This window comes from Passer domesticus, chromosome 20, assembly GCF_036417665.1.
Source record: "Passer domesticus isolate bPasDom1 chromosome 20, bPasDom1.hap1, whole genome shotgun sequence".
NCBI classification, from domain to species: Eukaryota; Metazoa; Chordata; class Aves; order Passeriformes; family Passeridae; genus Passer; species Passer domesticus.
Window position 1 is genome coordinate 10,080,586 of NC_087493.1, and position 21,049 is coordinate 10,101,634.

Below are 21,049 nucleotides of genomic sequence, written 5' to 3' on the forward strand. Positions count from 1 at the left end.
TTACCAGTTACTGTGAAAGACTGGCTGTACAGGAGCCACTCCCCTGTGTTCTCCTGAAATATATACACAATTCCCAGTCATTTTTTGTCTGGTACTTTACTGTATAAACAGCCTGTTAGAAAAGTCACTATCACCAGCAATTCTCCCCCCAGCTAAACCTCTCTGCTGGCTTTGCCAGACTGTCCTTTTAAACAGGAAGTTGAAGCATACAGGTTATCTTTTTTTCTTTTTAAATATAGATACTAGCTTGGTTTAAACTTTTTTTTTTTTTAATATGACTTTTAAGTCTTCCTCTGAACATACTGCAAACACCAAGATTACCCTTCACCTAACTGCTGCACCTCACACCATTAATACAATGCTAAAACAAAAGCAGAATTTTGTATTCATATATTTGTGAATCAAGATTTAATTACCTTCCTTTTTGCTTGAGAATAATGTGCATATACAATACATCAGCTAAGCTGTAATGGTCAAGTGTAATTTTAAGAACAAACTTGCTTTATTTTGATTCTTGATGTGTATCTAGGGTGAGTGTAAGAATTGAAAACCACTGTGTTAGAGGGTGAGAGTGACAGAACCTGGTGACATTAGGCAAGGAAGAGGTGCTGATCACTTTGACTACTCACCAAAGCAAAGCAGAGTGAAATTTGGATGAATAACTAACTCCTGTCAGGCTGATTTCACTGAAAGTGCTGCACCAGGAGTTGGGCAGCACTGACCACGGACAAAAGGGGAAGAGCAGCCCCACGTTCCCCAAACCCAGCACCCCTTCCTGACCCAAATGCCCAGCCCCTCCCTGGCCCTCCTTCAGCTCCCAGCTGGACTGACTCAGCCTGCTAAGCTGGCAAAAAGGGACAGAGAAAAAGGGAAGTGAGAGGAAGAGGATCTTGGCTGGATGGTTTGGTGGTGGCAGGCCATGAGATCAGCTCTGCTGTTCTGTGGCTGCTCCACAACGTGAAGCTCTGCAGGGCTGCCTGAGCTGCTGGAGCTGAGGCTCTGAGGAGGATTTGCTGCTCTTCCCCTCCTGGCCAAACATTCCCCTCTTTTCTTACAGCCCTGCTGTTTGAATCCTCAGTTCAGTTCACCAAAAACTCATTTATTTTTCTCTCTTGATCTCCTACCAGCCCAGGAAGATCAACCAGCTCCTTCAGGAGAAGACAAGCAAGAGAAATAGTTCGAGGGAGGGTGCTGGGCTCCTGCAGGAAGTCAAGTTTTGGATGGCAATGAGTTCTTAGACAAGCTCAGCAGCTCTTCAGGAACTTTGGCTGCAACCCCACAACAATTTCATTAACACCTGCCAGGTTCCTGCCTCCTCCCACCTCTGTGCTGCTCCTCCACACCTTGCCATTAAACAAACAGGAAAACCTTTGTCTCTTTTCTTTGTGAAGAGCTGAACTGGCTCATCAAGAAGTCAGCTAAACCCTTGCAGCAGCAAGGAAATGGGTGGGATCATGAAGAAAGGAGAGAGAGGGCGTAAAACCTTTGTAAACTAAAATATCAAAAGAATTACAGCTTAAAAATGCTGTTGAGTTCATTTAAATACAGGAACAAAGACCTTACACAATTCAATCTGAAATAGGTGTTTACTCTAAGACAAACTTTATGATGAATGATGCTTCATTACAAAATAAAAACATCACTGCTGCCTTGTTTAGACCAACTAAGAGCAGAAGTGAACACACACAAGTTTGCTTTACAATTGTATGAAAATAAAAGGTAGTTTGCAATGTTTCCTGTCTACTACTTCCAGTATCACTATTAATTATAAATCTCCTTTCTTATTTTCAGTTTTTCTAGATGTATTTTGTAGGTAATGCAAAGCATCTGCAACACAGCCTTAAAGGCTGTAATGAAAAACAACCTGTGGCCATGGTGTGCCCTTCTCTCTGCAGCACACACAGGGGTAACAGCTCCTAAATGTTCTGATAAGATCAGATATCACCTGCTGCCAGCCATGAGTCCTGACAAGCTGCCTTCCACAGCAAGGACAGCCCTCAGTAGTTCTCTACAAAGAGTTCTACACAATAACATGAAAAAATACTGGATATGAAAGCTGCACTAAACAGCAAATGATTTACAGATCACATGATTTTTACTGAAGATTTCCAACCACAGCTGGATACTGGTGCTCTAAGTCAAGTCAGGCTAATCTGAAATTATATATTACCTCAGCACAGATCATATTTTACTTTTAATCCCACATATAAAATACTCCAAGTGAGTCAAGTGGAGGTTATCATTCTAACCCGATTTTGCTTTTGCTACAGATCTCATCATAGTCTTCATTTTCCCTGAAATCAAGGAGACAGGACTACTCTGCTTGGTGAGAACTAGAAATTTGGAAATACTGCAATTCTGAATCCTGGTTGGATGCCAGAAACAAATTCTTAATCTGTTTAATAATTATTACCATGGTCAAAAGGTGGCCATCATTTACCACTGATAATCTGCTTCATATCTTGGGGTTTATTCTTCTTTTTTTTTGAGACACAGAACAATAAGGCTGACCACTTGCTTTACCAGAAAAAGAAACCCTAAAAAACCCCCACTTCCTTCTGGTGTTCAAATTCACCACATCTATAGATTTGTTTCAGGTTTATGCAGCTGACCAAATTCAGGACAAGCATTACTACACAAAAAATGCTGACACATGGACTAAACCTCAGAGCAGCTGATCTTATGTGCATAATAATGAACTCCCTGATGGAGTTTTCAACTTGGAAGACCTGATGTGTCTTCTATTTTCGATTCCTTTCAACAACTAAGGACCTCATTCATGAGGGAAATTTATCTTGGGAAATGCCCTGGAAGCACAGACTGTACTTTTCCTATGTACAGTGGCTCACTATTTTCTGAAGATTTATCACATACATTTCTCAGGACAAGATTACATTTCATTCTTTTCCAAAACTGGTTGTACTATACATAGAATGAAGCACCTTTACTAAAAAAATAGAGGATTTTTCACAATCCTTCCCTTCTGAATAGCCTTACCTATTATATAAACCCTGTAATTAAGGGATTTAGGCTCCATCATTTTATCCTTGTTTTTTGTTGTGCTGTGTTTATTTATTGTTACAGCAGCAGCTGAGGGAAACATTTGGAAAGACCTCACAAGGAAAAGTTCTTTTTGGCTTTTTGGCTTTTCACACTGTAAGTGTCCAGCCAGCTCCTGTACAATCACACAATAGTGAGTGAATTAGGAGTGTGGGTTTTAATTTATTGCAAGATTTCTTTTTTAGCTGGTTTGTTGGGGTGAGTTTGTTTTGGTTTTTTTTTTGGCAACACAGATCTACAATCCAAAAACCACATCCAAAGTGTAGATGGCACTGGATTCTGCTTTCAGTTCATTCTTTACTTTGGCCACGATGTGAAACATAAATCAAGCCCGCAGTGGAATGTAGCCGAGGTTTGCTAATGCTGCTGTGACACTGCCATGCAGGGATGTGCATGAGAAAGCCAAAGAACAAGGATCTAGAGACACAGGGTGAATATTGATATAATTATTAAACTTGTTGAGAAATTGGTCACATGTTACTCCCTCCTCTTTATGCTGTATACAAAAATTAAAGAAAAATTAAACAAAATTAATTTTTCTTATATAATACTTCTATAATATATAATATTTAATGTATTATATATTATGTAATTAAGTATATAATAATTGAATAAAAAATAATAAATTTAAGCTCATCTCCCTGCAGCTACCTCATCTTCTTGCACTCTGCCTCTCACTCAGTTCTTCTGGAAATACACACTGTGGGATTCTATAAACATAATTTTCATTTTCTTTTCAGGGAGTTTTCTATCATCAGTCCTTATTAGTGTGCTTAACTATGTTAAATCCACAGAAAGTTCCAGCCTTCTCTCCAAACATCCCTCAGCTTCTTTCTCAAAGGCCTATGAGGAAACAGAAGCAAACACAATCTAAAAGCACTGGAGCATATGTCTACACACTTTCCACCATCAAAATAGAAAAATCACTGACCCAGAAATACCCTGAACTGTGTAAGGTTCTCTAAAGACCCCAAGCAATCAACAGAAACTATCTTGGCTCTATCCAAATCAGAATAATATTTTTCTTTATCTTTTTTTCTTCCTCAGACAAGTGCAATGGTAACCCCTCACTGCATGTGATGAGCTCTGTGGTGAGAAGGCTGGAAGGAAGATCAGAGTGCCCAGAGACTGTGCAAAACAGACCCTGACTTCCATGGAACTAGGACTCTAAGCTGTGAGCAAAAAGGACTGGCTTTAGCATGTGCCTTGATGAAAAACCTTCTAAAACCTCTGCTGAGTGTGGCATCCAACTGAGCAAAGTGGAGCAGGACTTGTTCTCCAGAGCACAGGCTGGGCTGTGTTCACAGCAGGTGGAAAGGAACAACAGAGGGGCATTCTGCCTCAGCAGGAGGTGATGGGGCTACTTTGCTTTTCTAGTAAGAAAAAGGAGTTTTTAATGTCCCCTGCTCTGTGCTGGATTTGTTGGGACTCCTGCTTATGAAGCACATAGCTCTCTGCAGCACAACCTCAAGGGCTCTGTGTTTCTCCATCTATTTTGACAACACTGATGGGTTTTTTGTAGGGTTTTCATCTCATTAAATAACTCAAAAAATGATGCTTTGATTATTTTATAACACAATACCAGGAAAATAAGCACTTCCAGCTGCTGTCATGTAATGATCACCTTGAAGTGTAGCATGGCTTCTGTCAAATTCTCTCAAACAACTGTTTGCAATTGCTGCATCTGAGCAGCATTATGCATTTCCTTTGATTCTGATGCACTAAAAGAACTGCTTGAGACCCAATCCTGCAGTGGATCAAGGAAATGCAAACAAAGCAAGTCCATCTCTCTTTAAATGAATCAGAGAATATCCAGAGTTGGAAGAGACACATGAGAATCATCAGGTCCAAATCCTTACCTTACAGAACAGTCTGTTCAAATCAAGAATAAATCAGCATCCACTAAGACAGCACTTCCTAAAATCTCTAGCATACAAAATACTTGTTAATATTGCTACAGCTCTCTTGCCAGCAAAAAAAAAAGTCAAATAAACCCTGAATCTACTGGCTTCTAGTAATAATCTTTTGTGCCTGTGTAAATATACTAGCTAGTAAAAAGCATGCCTTAAAATACAAAAAACTCCAGTTCTTTTATGATATCAGTCAGACTGATTCTGCAATAAGAACACAGACACTAATTTGGACCTGAATAGAAGCTGAAAAAGTAGGCAAAACACTGAATAATCTCATTTTTATACATTTGCATTCATGACAAATACCACTGAAACTCAGAAAACTTTGATTCATATTTTTTACAAAATTGAAAAGAAATATTTCTTTGTTTAGTATTATCAGTAATAATTCCATAACAACACTGCATACACAGAATTCCAAGCTGCCTTTGGAGACAAAGTGCCCCAGTGCCAGTGAGGGAGTGAGGCTTTCAGAGCCACCCCTTTGATCCACACATGTGAGGAGCTCCCACCCAAACACACTCACTCAGTTTTCATGCCTCAGCTCCCAAGGGACAGAAAAAAAGTTTGAATGTCAGAGCAGAAAAATAACCCAGAAGCAGTTACACAGTTGGTTAGTTCCAATCTTACCCTGCATTTTTCACCAGTGCTGTTTTACCTTTACATCCAATGCCTGAGTGCTAATATTGCTCTTTTAATGGCTCACCAAGTTCGTGAATAAACCACGAAAAGCAACTCAAGATGTTGGTTTGCCAACAAAAATATAGCTTTTTCAGAGATGGGGTAATTGAGAGGTGTTTTAAAAGATTTTACTCTATTATTAGTCTTGATGAATAGTAAGACATAACAGATGTAAAACTTAATGTTATTCCATCAGAATATTCATGTTTTTCTCCGTTATAAATGTCTTTTATTCTATTAGCTTTTGCCACACAATGCTGTTATTACTTCCAACATTAATCACCTATATTTTTTCCTCATGTAGTCTTGTTATAATATATCTTTCATAGTTCTAATTCTCTAAAATATATGGTCTTTTTGTAAGGCTGTATTTTGAAACTTATTGAAACCTATTTCTAGTTCAATCTCTCTCTCAGCAATGTCATCTCTATTCCATGGCTTTCCTAAGTCAGCACACCTTATCTCAGTGTTTACATGTCACAAAACAATGTGAACTTTCTGTTAAGCCTTAAGAATTCCTTACAAATCCATTTCTCACATCAAGAGACTGGAAAAGATTTGGCAATTTCCATTTCCAGGGCAGACAAACCAGTATTGTGAATTTTGCCTTCTCCCCTCAGCCTCAGGCATATCAGTCACCTTTCTTGAACTCCTCTTGTTTCAGAATCTTCCCTCCCATTTCTCTCAGGACAAATTTCAGAACTCCAGTGAGCTTCCCAATCCTTTTTTGCCATGGATTCTCGGAAAATCAACCCCCATGCACCACATTTCTTATCCCATTCCTGGCCTCTGGCAGCCTCACTCTCTGCTGGACAGAGCAAACCATTCCATTAAATTTGGGATATGCTCCAAAGGTTCACAGCAAGCACCCAGGAATGCTCTGTGTGTGTGTCTGGAGAGCACTTGTGCATCAGGGCTCAGAAATTCCATGCTGAGTTCAGCAAAAAGATTGCTGGACCTTGCAACAGCATAAAGAAGCTGTCAGGATGAGAGAGGGAAAGCCATTCGTGCTTGGGGAAGTATTTAGGTTTAAAACTATTCATTTCTGATGGAAAACAATCAAAGGGCCAAGGAAAAAGAGGCATTTTGTTGCCTAACTGCATTCCAAAATATGCCTTTATTAATGGAACAGAGATTTCTGGGAGGGAGTGTGGCTGATGGGGAGAAGTGGATGAACACAGGGGGTACAAAAAATCATCTGCCAGAGGAGGAAAAACCATGGACCAAATGGGCTGAGAACGGTAAAGAGGCAGCAGCAGAGGCCAACAAAACACAAAAATGAGGGGACTGACGAGCAGCAGGACACAAAGCCCCGTGGCACTGGGCAGGCACAGGCAGGGTATTCCTGGAGCTGTTTATGTTGCTGGGTGTGAAGGTCAGCTACTTACAGGCACTTAGTGCCAAGGGACATTAACAGAGCCAAACCAGGATCTGACTCCTAAACTGACACTTTGTTTTTACTGACTCCTAATGAGATGTATTTTGAAGGGCTTGAAGAGGGACAGGCAGCCAGAAGAATTCTTTATTAATCTAAGGGTAGATAACTGCAATTAGCACTGGAGAGAAAGGGTTAAACCAGTTAGTTTTGTGCTAAGATAAACAAACAAACAAATCTTTCTTCAATTCAGGCTTCAAGGTTCTCATTTCTTCCAGAACAGAGCACTGATGATTCACAGCTGTTTGGCATCTGCTGCACTTCTACCTAGAGAATGTGTTCTCTTTGTCATGAGATATCTCCCAACACATGGACGGAGAACTCTCATCCCCTCCACTGCAGCCTGGATGTTATTTAATATTCCTCACACATTTCTGATGGTGGAAATCAAGAACTGGGCACTTACAGGCATGGAAATATGAAAGCAGGATCTGCTTATCTACACCCAAGAAATGACATTTTTGCTTAGTACAGGTATTTAATTTGTGAAAGAATCTAAAAGCATCACACTTCAATTTAATTTTTCAATATTGAAAAACCTCAACCTGGCAGTTAGAAAAGGAAAAATGTGTCTGTTCCTCCTACTTATGATCAGGAAAGTCTCATGTTTACTGCATTATTCAGAAAATGTAGCTGTTACTGAGCTGCAGCATTTTACCAGTGCAAGATGAGCTAAACTTTTGGTCATTTTGTTCCAAAATGCAGAAGTTTTTGACCACATGAAACTAATTTCATATATGCCACTGATTCAAAACAAATTTTAAAAAATTTATGTGTTACTTTTGGCATCAAATTATTCTACAGAATCACAGGGATGAAATAACTCTGTTAAAACAGCTGTGCAAAGTACTCAAATTGACTTGCTTTTTTCCTTTCCAATAAACTTCTAGCCTGCTTGGAAAGTCCTGTTTTTCCAGACTTCAGTTTGGGAAGCTTATTTGGTAATCAGTCATTTTTCACAGGCACATGCTCTCTTATTTTCTAGCAGCTGTGTACATACAAATTTCCATTAAAACCTACACTTAAAAGATCAAATTTGGAGGCTTGAAACCTGGTAAAGGAGGAAAGAATAACAGCAGAGCACAAGTAGCAGTTGTCAAGATAAATTCCAAATAGAAGATATGAAAGCAACATTTACCTATTTTCTCTTCAAAAACAAACAAAAAACGCATTACATTTTCATGCTAATACAAGCACATCTACCAGGAGTGTGTTTGAAATTAATTTGTGCCAGCCCTGTAACATTGCCCAAAAACATTAAGAAGAAGCACTTTTCCTAAATGCAATGTTTAAAAATTCATTAACAGCAACAAATGTAAAGTTGTGGTCAAAAGATGCCCAAAGTTAAACCAGCTGGTGTGTAAATCACTATAAATGGCACAAGATTTGCATACACAGCCTATATGGGGACACAGAAAATCCAGAGCCCTCATTATTAGTAAATTCCTGACAGTGAGAAGCCCTGAAATCACAGCAAATATTTAACAGCACTTAATGCCAGTACAAACACACATCTGCCCAACAGGGCAGGGTAAGACAATTCCTTGGCAAAGCAGGTCAAATTCAGACAGGCAGAGTTAAAACACATTTTAAAAGGTAATTCTAAAACCCATGCCTGAATAAGGCTCTGGTTTTTGTAAGAGGTAGAAAAGTTACTTCTCTTTGCCAGTTGCTCACACATGGTCATGGATAGTCACGGATTTGAGTCCAAATAACTTTTTTTTTGCTTTAAAAAGGGTTTTGACAGAAGTTTAAAAAGCCAAAACCTGTTATTTATATTATCATTAAAAACAGACAGCAAAATTTTTGGTTTGCTGATGGTGGTGACATTTCTACATTCTACAATCCCCAAAGTTGCCAGGAAAAAAATTAACCAAATATATCAAATCCCAAATGGAAATTCAAACAACTTGCAGAACATGTGAAGCAATAGCTTCACAGCTTGGTTTCAGAAAGAAGTTTGTTTCCTTGTAAAATGCATTAGTTGTGTTTATGGAGGTCTCTGGTAAGAGGTCAGAACTGAGAAAAGATTCCACCTCAGGCTATTCATCCAAAATTGTACAGACAGCAACAATAAGTCCAGTATCACGGGGGGGAACACAACATCAGGCTGCCTTCCTGCAATCCAACTCTTCTTGTATTCCATGTAATTTTGGAAAGATTCTGACTTGGCCAGCAAATATTTGGTTATTGATACACGATCAGAATGAAACAATGGACAATTTTCAGGTAAATAAATTCCTTGGCATGACCCATGCTGGGTATGTGGTCTGACACAGGTAGATTTAGGTTCTTATAGCAACTGTTAATTACCAATCCTTAATTGTCCTGCCTTTGGAGGGCTCAGGGTGTCAGTGCCCTGGCTGGGGCTGCTCCAAGAGTTCTCCACCAGGATTTCCAGTCCTGGATGCATTGGCATCTTTCACACTAAAATTTTCTATCTATGAGCATTGCTTATGTATTATTCCTACCAAATTAGCACAAGCCCTGCCACAGCAGTGGCAGTTTGCCATCAAGGCTGAAGCTGTGTTATAATCTTCACTGAAGAGAAAGTTGAATTGAGTTCTATGTCTGGCTGCTTGCACCTGGTATCCTGCTATAAAAGGAGATTTTGGACTTCACCTCTCCTCAATACAGAACTTGAAACTAAAGTATCAGAGAACACATGCTTGCTACTGAGGCATGTAATTTCTTCCTTCCTCTTTATTCTAAAATTATTCACGTTACCTACTTGATGAAAAAAAAAAAAAAGAAGCCCAAGCAACCCAAGCTGTGAGTCAGATTCTTATCACAGGGACCCAGTTCTCAGGCAGCAGTGAAATGCATGCTATCCTGTCAGACAGAAAATAATTTCTTGTTCCTGAATAACAAAACATGTATTTACTACACATACTGTTTCAGTCATTTAGGAAATATTTTTATGCTTTGCTTTTGTCATTTTATCAATGCTCTATTTGTGCTCAATAGCATCCTCCATTGTACAGAGCAGCAGGATGACAGACCCAATCACTGCAACTTGACATTAACGTGCTCACATTCCATGGCCACAGCTTGGCTGAAAAAGCCATGAAAGAGAATTTAATGTATGGCAGAGCACCAGAATTTTTTTTTTGTTTGTTTGTTTCAAATCCTACAAATCATCTCTCTGATCCTGAATAGCAACCAGGTCCACAAAGTTTCCTTTCCTTCCACTAAGCTGGTTTTGTTCATTCTCCTCTGACCGTGGCCTCCCAAAGGACCAGGGATGATTTTTCCATCACTGCCTGCACCTGCCAAACTAGAAGATCAGAAGTACTTCTTTACAGACAAAAATGTTTCTAATTTTCCATCACTAATATATGATTATTTATACAGCTCTAGCTGCAAAGAGGAAAATGGGAATTCATTGAATGTGGCATCAACACCATCATTACTTCAACAAGCCCATTCAGTTAAGAGACAAAATGAGCTACAGTAAAAATTCCTTTAACTACTGGGAAATTCCTATGTACAGGAGTATGCCAAGCAGTGCTGACAACAGCAGAGGTGCCCCAGGTCACCTGCAACCATCAGAATTTTACATAAAATGGCTCTGAAGGTAAAAGGATAACACTTCATCATGTTTAATTTGCAGGAAATTGCTTCCATGTAAGTTACTGTGTAAAAATACATTCACATTTGGGAGGGACTGTGCTTTAAATATGGTTCAAGCTAAAAGGATTAAAATGTGACATGACACAGTGGCAATTACTGCAGCAAATGAAAGGGTCAGCTGTTCTGTGCTTTCTAAAAGGAGGAGGCAAACATCTAGCAAAGAAACAAGATCCATAAAAAGTTTTCAACCCGTAATTTTGTATCAATGGACATAGATCCCTCAGAGCAGAACACTGAGCCTTCTAGCACCATCATTGTTTCAGGCCAGGGACAGAACCAAGGCCAACAAAAGTGACTTTGTACACTTGGACTGGGCTGCAGCCCCCAGGACCTGCTTGCGCTGACAGGAAATCGCCGCAGCCTCGAGCCTTCATCTACCCACGTGAACCACAGACCACAGACCAGCCTCTGTTCTCTCCTAATTGTCAACATCTGCTCTGCACAGCTATGAATAATTGTATGACACACCAAAAAAATCTCTCCTACTGACTCCAAAGGCTGTTGGGTTTGTGTTTTTCTTCTTTTCTTTTTGAAGGCGAAATCTGACGCTGAAGTTTGGCTTCTAGGTTGAGATTTGCATTCTTCTGAAAGATGCCACTAAAATGGAATTCAGGGTGAGCAGGAAAAGCTGATGGTGCTGATTATTCATTTCTAAAGTCAAATTACGGTGGCCAAATAATGGCAGTTGAGATAATACAGTATTTTCAAATACTGGAGAGAAATGGAGCACCAGCCCACTGGTGGAGAGCAAGCTCCATGAGAGGAGCTGTGATCGCTCTGCTTGATTCATGCCAAGTACAACAAACCTCAAATATCCCAGCCTTAAAAAAGTGAGGATGCAGATGTACCAATGGACACATTCAGCATGACTTGAGTTTCAGTTCAGAGAAGAAACACATCTGAGGACAGCTTAGCAGCACTGCCACTTGAAACCTTCATTTTCCTGCTCTTTCAAGTGAGCCATCGGGGCTTCTAAGACTGTCAAACATTTGAATGTAGCAGTTTATAATTTATTTTCATTTCACAATCACATATTTATTTATGTATAGTAGAAGAGTGCCAGTATGAAAGCTATGGCTGAAACTCCAGGGACATGGCCACACCACAATTTTAGATGGTCGCTAGGCCTGGCTAAAAAGGGAGAGCAGAAGGGAAAAAGGGAGATGCACATCAGCCTGCCTGCAGCCCTCATTAGCAATGGGGCTCTCCATGAGCAGGAGAAGCAGAAGAATGGAAGGAGAAATAATTAAAGAACAAATCACAAGGGCAGTCAGTCCTTGCCAGTGTAACTCTCAGACACTTTTCCAGGGCCAGAACACAACGTGATAAAGTTTTCTCAACTGACTCCTGCACAAAGCAGAAGTTGACTGTTGGCTGCATTTAGGACAACACTAGGAAAAAAAATCTTTTCTCCTTCAGCTGAAATACTCAGGAAATACACAGAAGGAACAGAACACCGAGAACATAAAGCTAAACATGCCTCTTTTAGTGTCTACACTAAAATGACTCCTTTATCTCTCCTGCTGGCTTCTGTGATAACAGAGCTGAGATTTCCCTGCAGTTTCCCAGCTGTAAATGCTGTGACAGTTCATTTGCTCCTTGCTGGCCTGGGTTCAGTATCACCTTGCTGGCCTGGCAGTGCTCCAAGTGCAGTGTGTAAAAGTGTGTGAGCACGTGGACAGTCTGCTTTCCCCCAGAAACATTAAAACCTTCTTAAATGCAATTGCCAGCCTGGTGACCAATTTACCTCTTTCCTGTGAGGCTTGACTGAGAGGGAGGATTTCATGAACACAGAACTGTTTTCTCCAGTATTTTACAGTCAGAATATTAAGATGACTATTCCTCTGCTACTTTCTTATGAGTGGTTACATTTCAATTTCTTCATTAAAAACTACTAAGCAATCTGCTCCTTGCTAAATGAATGGACAATTAAGGATGTGGTCAACTTGTGGCTCTTTTGTGAAGCATCAGGGGAAGACCAATTTCTATGGGGGAAGAGATGAAACCAAGAATGAAGTGAGAAAGTGAAAGCTGTTGAGTGCTGTCAAAGCCAGAACAACCAATTCCAAAAGCTGAAGTGGAAGAACACAGCAAAAATTAAACAAAACAACAAAATACACCAAAGAAAATAGAGAGTATAAGATCTGCCCTTACAGTCCCAAAGTCCCCAGAATTACAGTGTCAAATGAATGGGTTTCAGAAAAACAAGTCTGGAATGCATGCTCAAAATAAATTTCAATTATCACTGAAACTATTAGGTGATATTAAGCACAAAGTTGGACCCTGCTTTATTAGCTTTTAAAACAGAACACAGAAAAGGGGCTTAAAAATGTGAACACTAGAAAAGACACAACTCAAACCAGAGGCAGAAGCATTTGTATAGTATGTGCAGTCTGATATAAAAAAAAATTAAAAATGTCCAAAAACCACCCCCCTCCCAAAAAAAAAGGGAAAAAAAAGGGAAAAAAGCAAGCTTAAGCTGCATTATTGACAGAACACTTATTTTGTCTTTTGTGGCTAGATAAATTCTCCAAAGTGATAAAGATTAAAACATTCTTTTAAGTACAGTTTGAACTATTCACTAGGCAGCAAGCAATTTCTGCAATTTATCTTTTCTACTTCATAAAATAATCATAACCCTGAGATTCATACATTCATGATTATATTTATTTCATTCTGACATTATTACCGTATAGGTATGCAAAGAATTATCCAAAATAAATACAGACCTCTTGGCATTCTCTGGAATTACACACCTGAAAATAATAATTCCTTTTACTATACAAACTTTGTGAACACCTATCTTTTATGTTGACAGGTATGATTCAGATCCACTCCACTAAACACCACAAATGAACGGTACCAAATTAGTCTAATAAAAAGAAGTCTAGTAACATCTGCTTTTTCTGTTTCAGTAGCTCTGAAGAAATCAAAGTAGTTTGCAGCAACTCCTAAATCCTCCTACTCTGCTTACCAGAGTAGGAGGATTTAGGAGTTTGCTTTTATATATTCTCTATATTATTTGGATATATATTTGTAGCTCTGTAGCCTATTATTTTAGCTAGCCTCAATACTGTTCTGTACCCTGACAGGCAGAAAGACAAAATATTTTCCAGAGGCTCCAAGCTGGGGGTCCAAGGCCCCTTTCCACTCTGAGCCAAGGCTGAAGGCAGCTCTTGGGGACACATTTTCATAAACAGTTTAGTCCCTATCTAAAGGGAGGAGGATTCAGAAAAGGTGGAATTACCTCACCACTTATGTCTCTAATTGGGGATTTCTGTCAGTTATGCTGATTTGCTGAAATTCTCAAACTGTATTCAGCCCATGTAGGGGTGGGCATTTTCCAAATCTGCCCCTTGGAGGCCTCCAGTAAAGACCAGCCTTTATTCCACCTCCTACACGGATATTGTCTCCAAAGTGTTGTTTCATTTCAAAGTTCTTTAAGATATCATTGGAACTGGATATGCTACTCACATTTAGGATGATGAAATTGCCATAAGTGCAGACAAATATCCATTTTTTAATCTATTATTTATGAAAAGGACACGCTGTTCACATCTACATTGATCCAAGCTAATGCACCGAAAAGCTCACTGTAATTTATTTGCACAATTTCAGCTCAAGAAATTCTAATCACAGTCCATTTGGCCAAGACTGTAAAAACAGAATAAAAATCCCTTGTCCTTGTTTGTCACATTTGTACTAAGGGAAAAAACTACATAAAACTGAATTACTCATTAAATCTGGATTCTTAAACTCCAAAGCTGTCAGATTGGACAATGAATCTGGCTTTTTTACAACACAGAAAGGAAAAATATAAATTCAAACACAACAGTATAACATATATTGTTAATACTTGTGAGAGGATATGGTGGATGTAAATATTTTAAAACTCAGCTTCCTTAAGCAGTTAAAAAATCAGAAAAGCAACAACTACCATGGAGACAAATCTCAAACATGGCAGGGTGAAGTCAGTATAAAAAAGTATTAAGGAACAAAATCTTGAGTGTGACAGATCAAACAGAATGTTCTTAACTCATGCTCATACACCATTTTTAAAACAGTGAAAAACTGTTCAGTGCACAGTTACAAGAGACAATGAAATGTTTGTTCCTATGTATAAGGTTACAAGAGGGAGTTGCATTGCAGATAAAATATGTTTGAAATTCATATTTATTACAGTAGAAGCCACAGTAAAATTATTTCCCTTCTTTCTTGGAATCAGCACTTTGATTTCCAAATTCAAAGAAAGCAAATTACAGAAGCGAAAGGTGTTTCAGCTCTGTGCTCTCACATATGGACAACCAACTGAAAAATAAACATTACTGAGTTGGAAATGTCTGAAAGGAAAAAAAAGTTAGGGCTACTTCAATATCCTATCTATTACTTTAAAATAAAGACTGGATTTTGTCCCTCTAAAAGAGGAAAAAGTATAGTTCCTTAGACTATAAAAGGCAATGATATTGCAGCTCAAAGTGAAGCTTAAGAGTTGTTTATTTGGAAGTCAGCACAAGCACATCAACAGGATAAATATGGCAGATCAAACAAGAGTGAAGTGGAGCACTCAGAAACTGGAAGTTATGAGTTAGTTCCATCCATGTCCTTAACTGCAGCTCTAAATTCACAAATTGTCTTCAATTTATTTTAACATCTTGCCCTATTTTTCAAAGCAATTTTCAAGAGTATTGAGGAGACATAAATGGCAATAGTAACTTGGAAGGCCATTTATGGATTTATGAAAATTTGGTCCTGGACAGTTTTCCTTTACACTTGGTATTACCTGTCCATCTCCTACATCAAATGACTATAAAAATGGCATTTAGGATGCAAATCTGTTGCATTACTTATTGGTATCATTAATTACTAAAATTAAATTACTAAAAATACAAGAAAATATCATCAGCTGGAGCAAATTATAGCTCACACAGAAATAGCTTTTCCTACCAGTTTCATTTCTATGTCCATCAAAGTCATATCAGGCTTTTTCTGCCATACAAGAATCCGTCATGCTGTAATGCTGCATTCATCAAGAACATTTTGGAATAAAGTCAAACTTATTGTAATCACAAGTCTCTTTTATACTATATTACAATATTTCTGTTCCATTTGAACATTATCATGTATTATGAGCCACATTCCAGCCTTGTTTAATCATGCAAATTATCAAGCAAGATATGAAGAGGAAAAATACAAGTTATTTAACACTCCTCCTTCCCCTATGGGACACCTTTAAACTCATGCAAAACTGCACACACACAAAGCACAAGCTGTATACATTTCTGAATTCCAGCAAACCTGTTTCTAAGTTCAAAATATGTGACCCTGAGCTGCCTTTTCATAAAGCCTCACTGGGAAGTTCTAATTGTGCTTTGAGTTCACAGATGTGGCTAAGCCACTTCTCATTAAACTTTCTAGAATTCCATGAACCCTTTGACATGTATTTTCACATGTAAATATAAACACTGTCAAGCTTGTGAAACTTTGGTTCATTCTCCTCCAGAGGAGAACAAGGATCAACCAACCACAAAAGGAAGCAGCCAGTTGGGTTTTTTTTTTTATATGGTACAGGCTCAATCCCATACAAATACCCATTCCAGATTACTGCTGGAATCTGCTGTAATAACCAGCAACTTTCACTTTTTCATTCAGCAGAAAAACATCAGGGTTTCACTATTAATGCTACATTTTAGATAATATGGGTCAAGGAAGAGGAAACAGTGATCAAAAAAAAAATCCCAAGGAAGTGTTGAGTATCATTTTATTGAAAGACAACAAACACAAGTGAGCCATTAATAGTGGCAAAGATGGGGGGAGGGAGAAGGGAGGGGGAGGGTGGAGGGGATTTCAATCAGCCTTTTCATGTTTTATTCATTCTTAAGTAAGAAAGCCTTTCCCTCTGGCCAGTTTTTGCCTTTACTAACATAACCAGACACCAGGCATGGCATACATCCACTGTCGGATTGCTGCCTTGATTATTATTTCAGTTGTGACACATGGACAGCCAACCCAAGCAGTAATAAAGTGGAATTTTCTGTCTGCAGGTAGACAAAACAGCTGCTGTAAGCCAGAGATATTCAATCCATGGTCCACCTGGAAAATTCATCCTACTTGCAATTTACTCCTACCAGCTTTTGACCACTGAGAAGTTCCTTATTGAGCTACATGATGAAAATGGAATATTAAGTGCACTGAAGTGATGGAAAGAAAAGGTCCAGCCATGCTGTCAGGTCCTTCTTGCCTTTAAAACAAGCTGCACACTCTGACTCCACCACAATGCTGGAACTATTTCCAAACTGAGCATCTGTAGCAAATGCTGATTTGTAGCATGAATCTTTACCAATATTAATTAAACTTGAATAAAGGATGAGTTAGGAAGTAGAAAAGCACAGCTTTAAAAGCTGTCAGTGAAATGCAACAGGGATCTTTTAGAGCACAGAGACATGTGTGCTATGAAATGTTAATTACTGCTCTTCTGTCAGGTGGTTGGCAGAGAGTATTGCTAAGAACTACAAATCACCTGTGACAATTTCCAGATTTATCCAACACCCAGAGCTCCAAGATAACCTGCAAAGTCCAGCATGTATCAGGAAGTCATACAGACACAGTCATGCAGAATCTCTGAGGCTTTTTTCTGTCAGTTATTTATCTACACTAGTTCTTTATCTCCAGTCCAGCCTTATCATGCACAGGCCCTTCCTTTTGGCAGGAGTCTCCTCACGAGTCACTCGGAGTTTGCTGCCTGCTTCCTAAGTCAAAAACCACGTGAAGGGGTGGAAATGTCTTGTCTTTGAGGAGGAAAAATGGTAGGTGAGATGGGATTGTGCTTCAGGCTGAACAGAATACTTCACAGGCTGAGAGACTAAACTGACCGCAAGCAGTGATTTAACAGATGTGGACATGAACTCAGCTCTTTTACTTGCAGTCCTTAAAAATGACTTGCATAAATATTTGTGCAATTAATCCAACCTTAAAACCATTCAGAACTTTTCTCTTGCACAGCCCAGTAAACATTTCCAGTGTAAAAGAAGGGCTGCACCATCAAACCTCAGTCACATTTACAAGCACATTTTGGACTTGGATATCCCTCTGGATTAGTTTTAATCCACATTTTTTTCCAATTACTTCAACATCAAAACAGCCCGTTCTCTTAATTTGTTTGCTCATTTTCTTCCTGTACCTGTCACTGTGATCTGCACTTACTGAACAGTTACAATTATCCTTTTTTATTTGTTTTTTTTTTTTTTGCTCTTGGCCAGAAAGAGCAAGTCTTCCAGAACACATGGATTTAAGGTTTATATCAGTATACCCATAAAAGTGTGGTTTGCTCACCTGTCATTTATGCAGAAGATAACATTGAAGAAGCAAATATTGATCTTTTAAAAAGTAGCTTTTTCATTATCACGCTCTCTTTGTACTCTCTCACTCCCACCACACTCTCTGGGGTATATATTCTGAAATTTCACGCATACCATAAAGTATCTTTGGAATGTTACAGTATAATTGTTTAGAGAAACATTTAATGGATGAGTAAGCATCAAGAGGCCAGGGCTAAGGGAAAAGTTAAAATGCTGGCAGCATTTTGTATTGAAAGATCCTCTCAGCATGAGGACTGGGGATGGACATTTGATCCAAAAATCTGGTATTGACTCAAGCAAAAAAACCCAAAAACAAAACAAACAAAAAAAAAAAAAAACAAAACCAAAACCAACAAACCCAGCATCCAGCACAGAGGTGTCTGAAGGCACTTCCCAAAATATCTGCCCAGCACTGCCCAGCAGAGCAATCCAGGGCCACAGGGAATTATTTGATCAATAACATAAACATTATGACAAACAACATGATTTTGAAAACTGGCTTTTTTTCCTTTTGGAATTGGTCACTTGGTTTCCCCATTCCCAGCACAAATAATCTGCATGTGCATGGTGTGGAAATGCAGCAGAAGTGACTGGAAAGAGCTGGGCACTGAGTACAGAGAGAGCTAAAAAAAGCTAAACGTGCTTTCACTACAGGAATCTGCTGCAGACAACGTGCTGTAAATTAAAACAAATTTTCCTCAATTCCCTGAAGGACTGCTCCTCTCAGAGATTCTACAAATCCATTAGCACAGGTCCACCGTTATAGATTTTTGGGGGTTTATGTACTGAAGACAGTTTAAAAAACCACATAGACACAAAATAAAGTGTATGATACATCATGGTAGATGAGTGGGACCTTAGATAATTGATTCCTACCCTGATTATTAGAGTACAGCTGAAATTTTACCTTTTCTCCCAATTCCTCCTCTGTCCCACACTGTTTTAAGTAAGAAAAACCAAAATAATTATCCCCCTCTGTGAATTTCTAATCAGAAGATTACAAAAGCAGAAGTGCCACGTGCTCACAGAAACCAAGCAGCTCTTTTAGCTCCAAAGCTGGAAAAGCCAAGCTGCCCCAGGCTCGTGTCACAGCTGAAGTCTGATAACTGGGCACCTAAAATCTCCCTCCAAGGGGAGTCTGTGGTGCTTAACAACATATGAGTTGGAGCTGGTGCAGCACAGTTTCTCCAAAATTTCAGACACTCATGGAATTCTCAGAAATCTACTGTCTTTGAGGAACTTCTGCTTCTGCATTCAGCTTAGTGGAGAACAGGTAGCACGATAAAAATAATGAGGAACGAACAAATAGGATCAATCTATAAAGCTCTTCTTGTTAAACTCATGGGTAAGCACCACAAGTTCTGCTGGTTCCAAACCCAACGTATGACCCAACACTGCTAATCCACCTGTAAATTGTGTGATTCTAAATTAGATGCAAAAATAAGGCATTTATTAAGGCTTTAAGGGGTATTAGTAGAGTGTGAGATTGCAAGGGACTTCCCAGGTCATCATATTTGCATCCTGCTGTTGGAAACACAATACTAACTAATCTCTTCCAGAACACATTGATTACCATCTTATTTAAAATGAGGGGTTTTTGTTTGTTTTTTTTTTTTTACAGTCTCAAAATCAGAATATTTGTTTTGATTTTCCACTTAATTCATCAAACATTAAGTGGCCATTTAGCTAAAACACTTCAAATTGTGTGGGACAAGCTTTTATATCCTCAAGCTTTTCTTTCTTTTCATCAGAACAGTGACCCAGATGCTGTCAGATAAATACACTGGTTTAAATCTGTATTTTTTTCTAATGCCACACTCACAGGCAAATCCAAATATTCCTTGGGTAATTTTTTCTGTAATTACTCGGCCTTGGTGAATTACAGGGAGCTGTAATACCACTGGTGATTTTAAAACAAGGTCTGTAGTTTACTCCTTGTGTTACAATGACCATAGCAGGGCCTGTCAGTGATTTTTTGGAGTTAGGGGAACACAACAGAGTTTATAATGAAGTCTAACAAATAAGGATATGTTAATCTTTTCAACCACTTAAATTCAGGGAAATCAAAACCAAATGTCTTTCTAACACAGCATCCCAAAACCCAAGCCCAAACACTTGGATCTCAAAGCCTGCTGGGATGTTTTCTGCAAACCATCCATTAGATTTCTTATATTCTGTACAGCATTCCTCCACAAGCTGGATTGATTTCTTCCACAGCTTAACTTGTTTTTGCCAAAGTCTCTTTTAGTCTCTATTTTAGTTCAGCATTGGCCTCCTGCCTAATGAAACAACTGTTCTTTATGCCAAAAACTGTCATCTTCAGTTGCACAAGATGCATCTCACTTACAAACAATGTATAATGAGCCCAATGTTTAATGCCTGAAGAACTGCTGTTTTAAAATGGTCCCAAGCAAAACTCAAACAGATACAGGAGTGTCAGTACCTTGGGTGGGAGAACAACCATTCTCATGAAAGATTTTTTTTCTCCCTTTTGTGTTGAAATCCACTTTTTGAAAAGAAAACCATAATTTTAGAACATGAAAGCATATGTAGATAACACTGGCAGCAGTGAGACATGTGAGGCTCACTCCAAACCTCAAAGCTTCACTCTCACTCAGGGTGAGGTCACTGTTCTGTAATGATCACTTGCATCACAACCTTGGCTTCTCTTGAGCAAACGATGTTTAAATCTGATAACCTTAATAAACTATTGAATATTGCTTATGACTGAAAAAAATCCATCCAAATAAAGCTTTTATGCTGTTTTGCTGCTGTAATTTCAGCCAGAGATACCTGTGTAAGGAGCTGCTCCTGGGTGAGGTTATTGATCCAGCGAGTGTATCGTTCAGTGGAGTCCAGTGGCTCTCTTCTCACTTGGCAGCCAATAATCTAAAGCAAAATCACACAAATCCCCTAGGTTATACTCTGTACACCCACGTGGCAACAAAACAGGATCACAAAATAAACATTCA

At 38.9% G+C, this 21,049-nt stretch overlaps 1 protein-coding gene across 9 annotated transcripts in view; it reads right to left on the bottom strand.

Annotated features, from left to right (window-relative positions):
- Positions 1-21,049, bottom strand: part of B3GNTL1 (UDP-GlcNAc:betaGal beta-1,3-N-acetylglucosaminyltransferase like 1) — a 99,117-nt gene that overhangs the window by 53,121 nt on the left and 24,947 nt on the right. For all 9 annotated transcript variants that reach the window (XM_064395957.1, XM_064395959.1, XM_064395960.1 and 6 more), the window contains one exon: positions 20,871-20,966. In XM_064395957.1, coding sequence (XP_064252027.1) covers positions 20,871-20,966 — 96 coding nt within the window. The remainder of the gene's footprint in view (positions 1-20,870; positions 20,967-21,049) is intronic.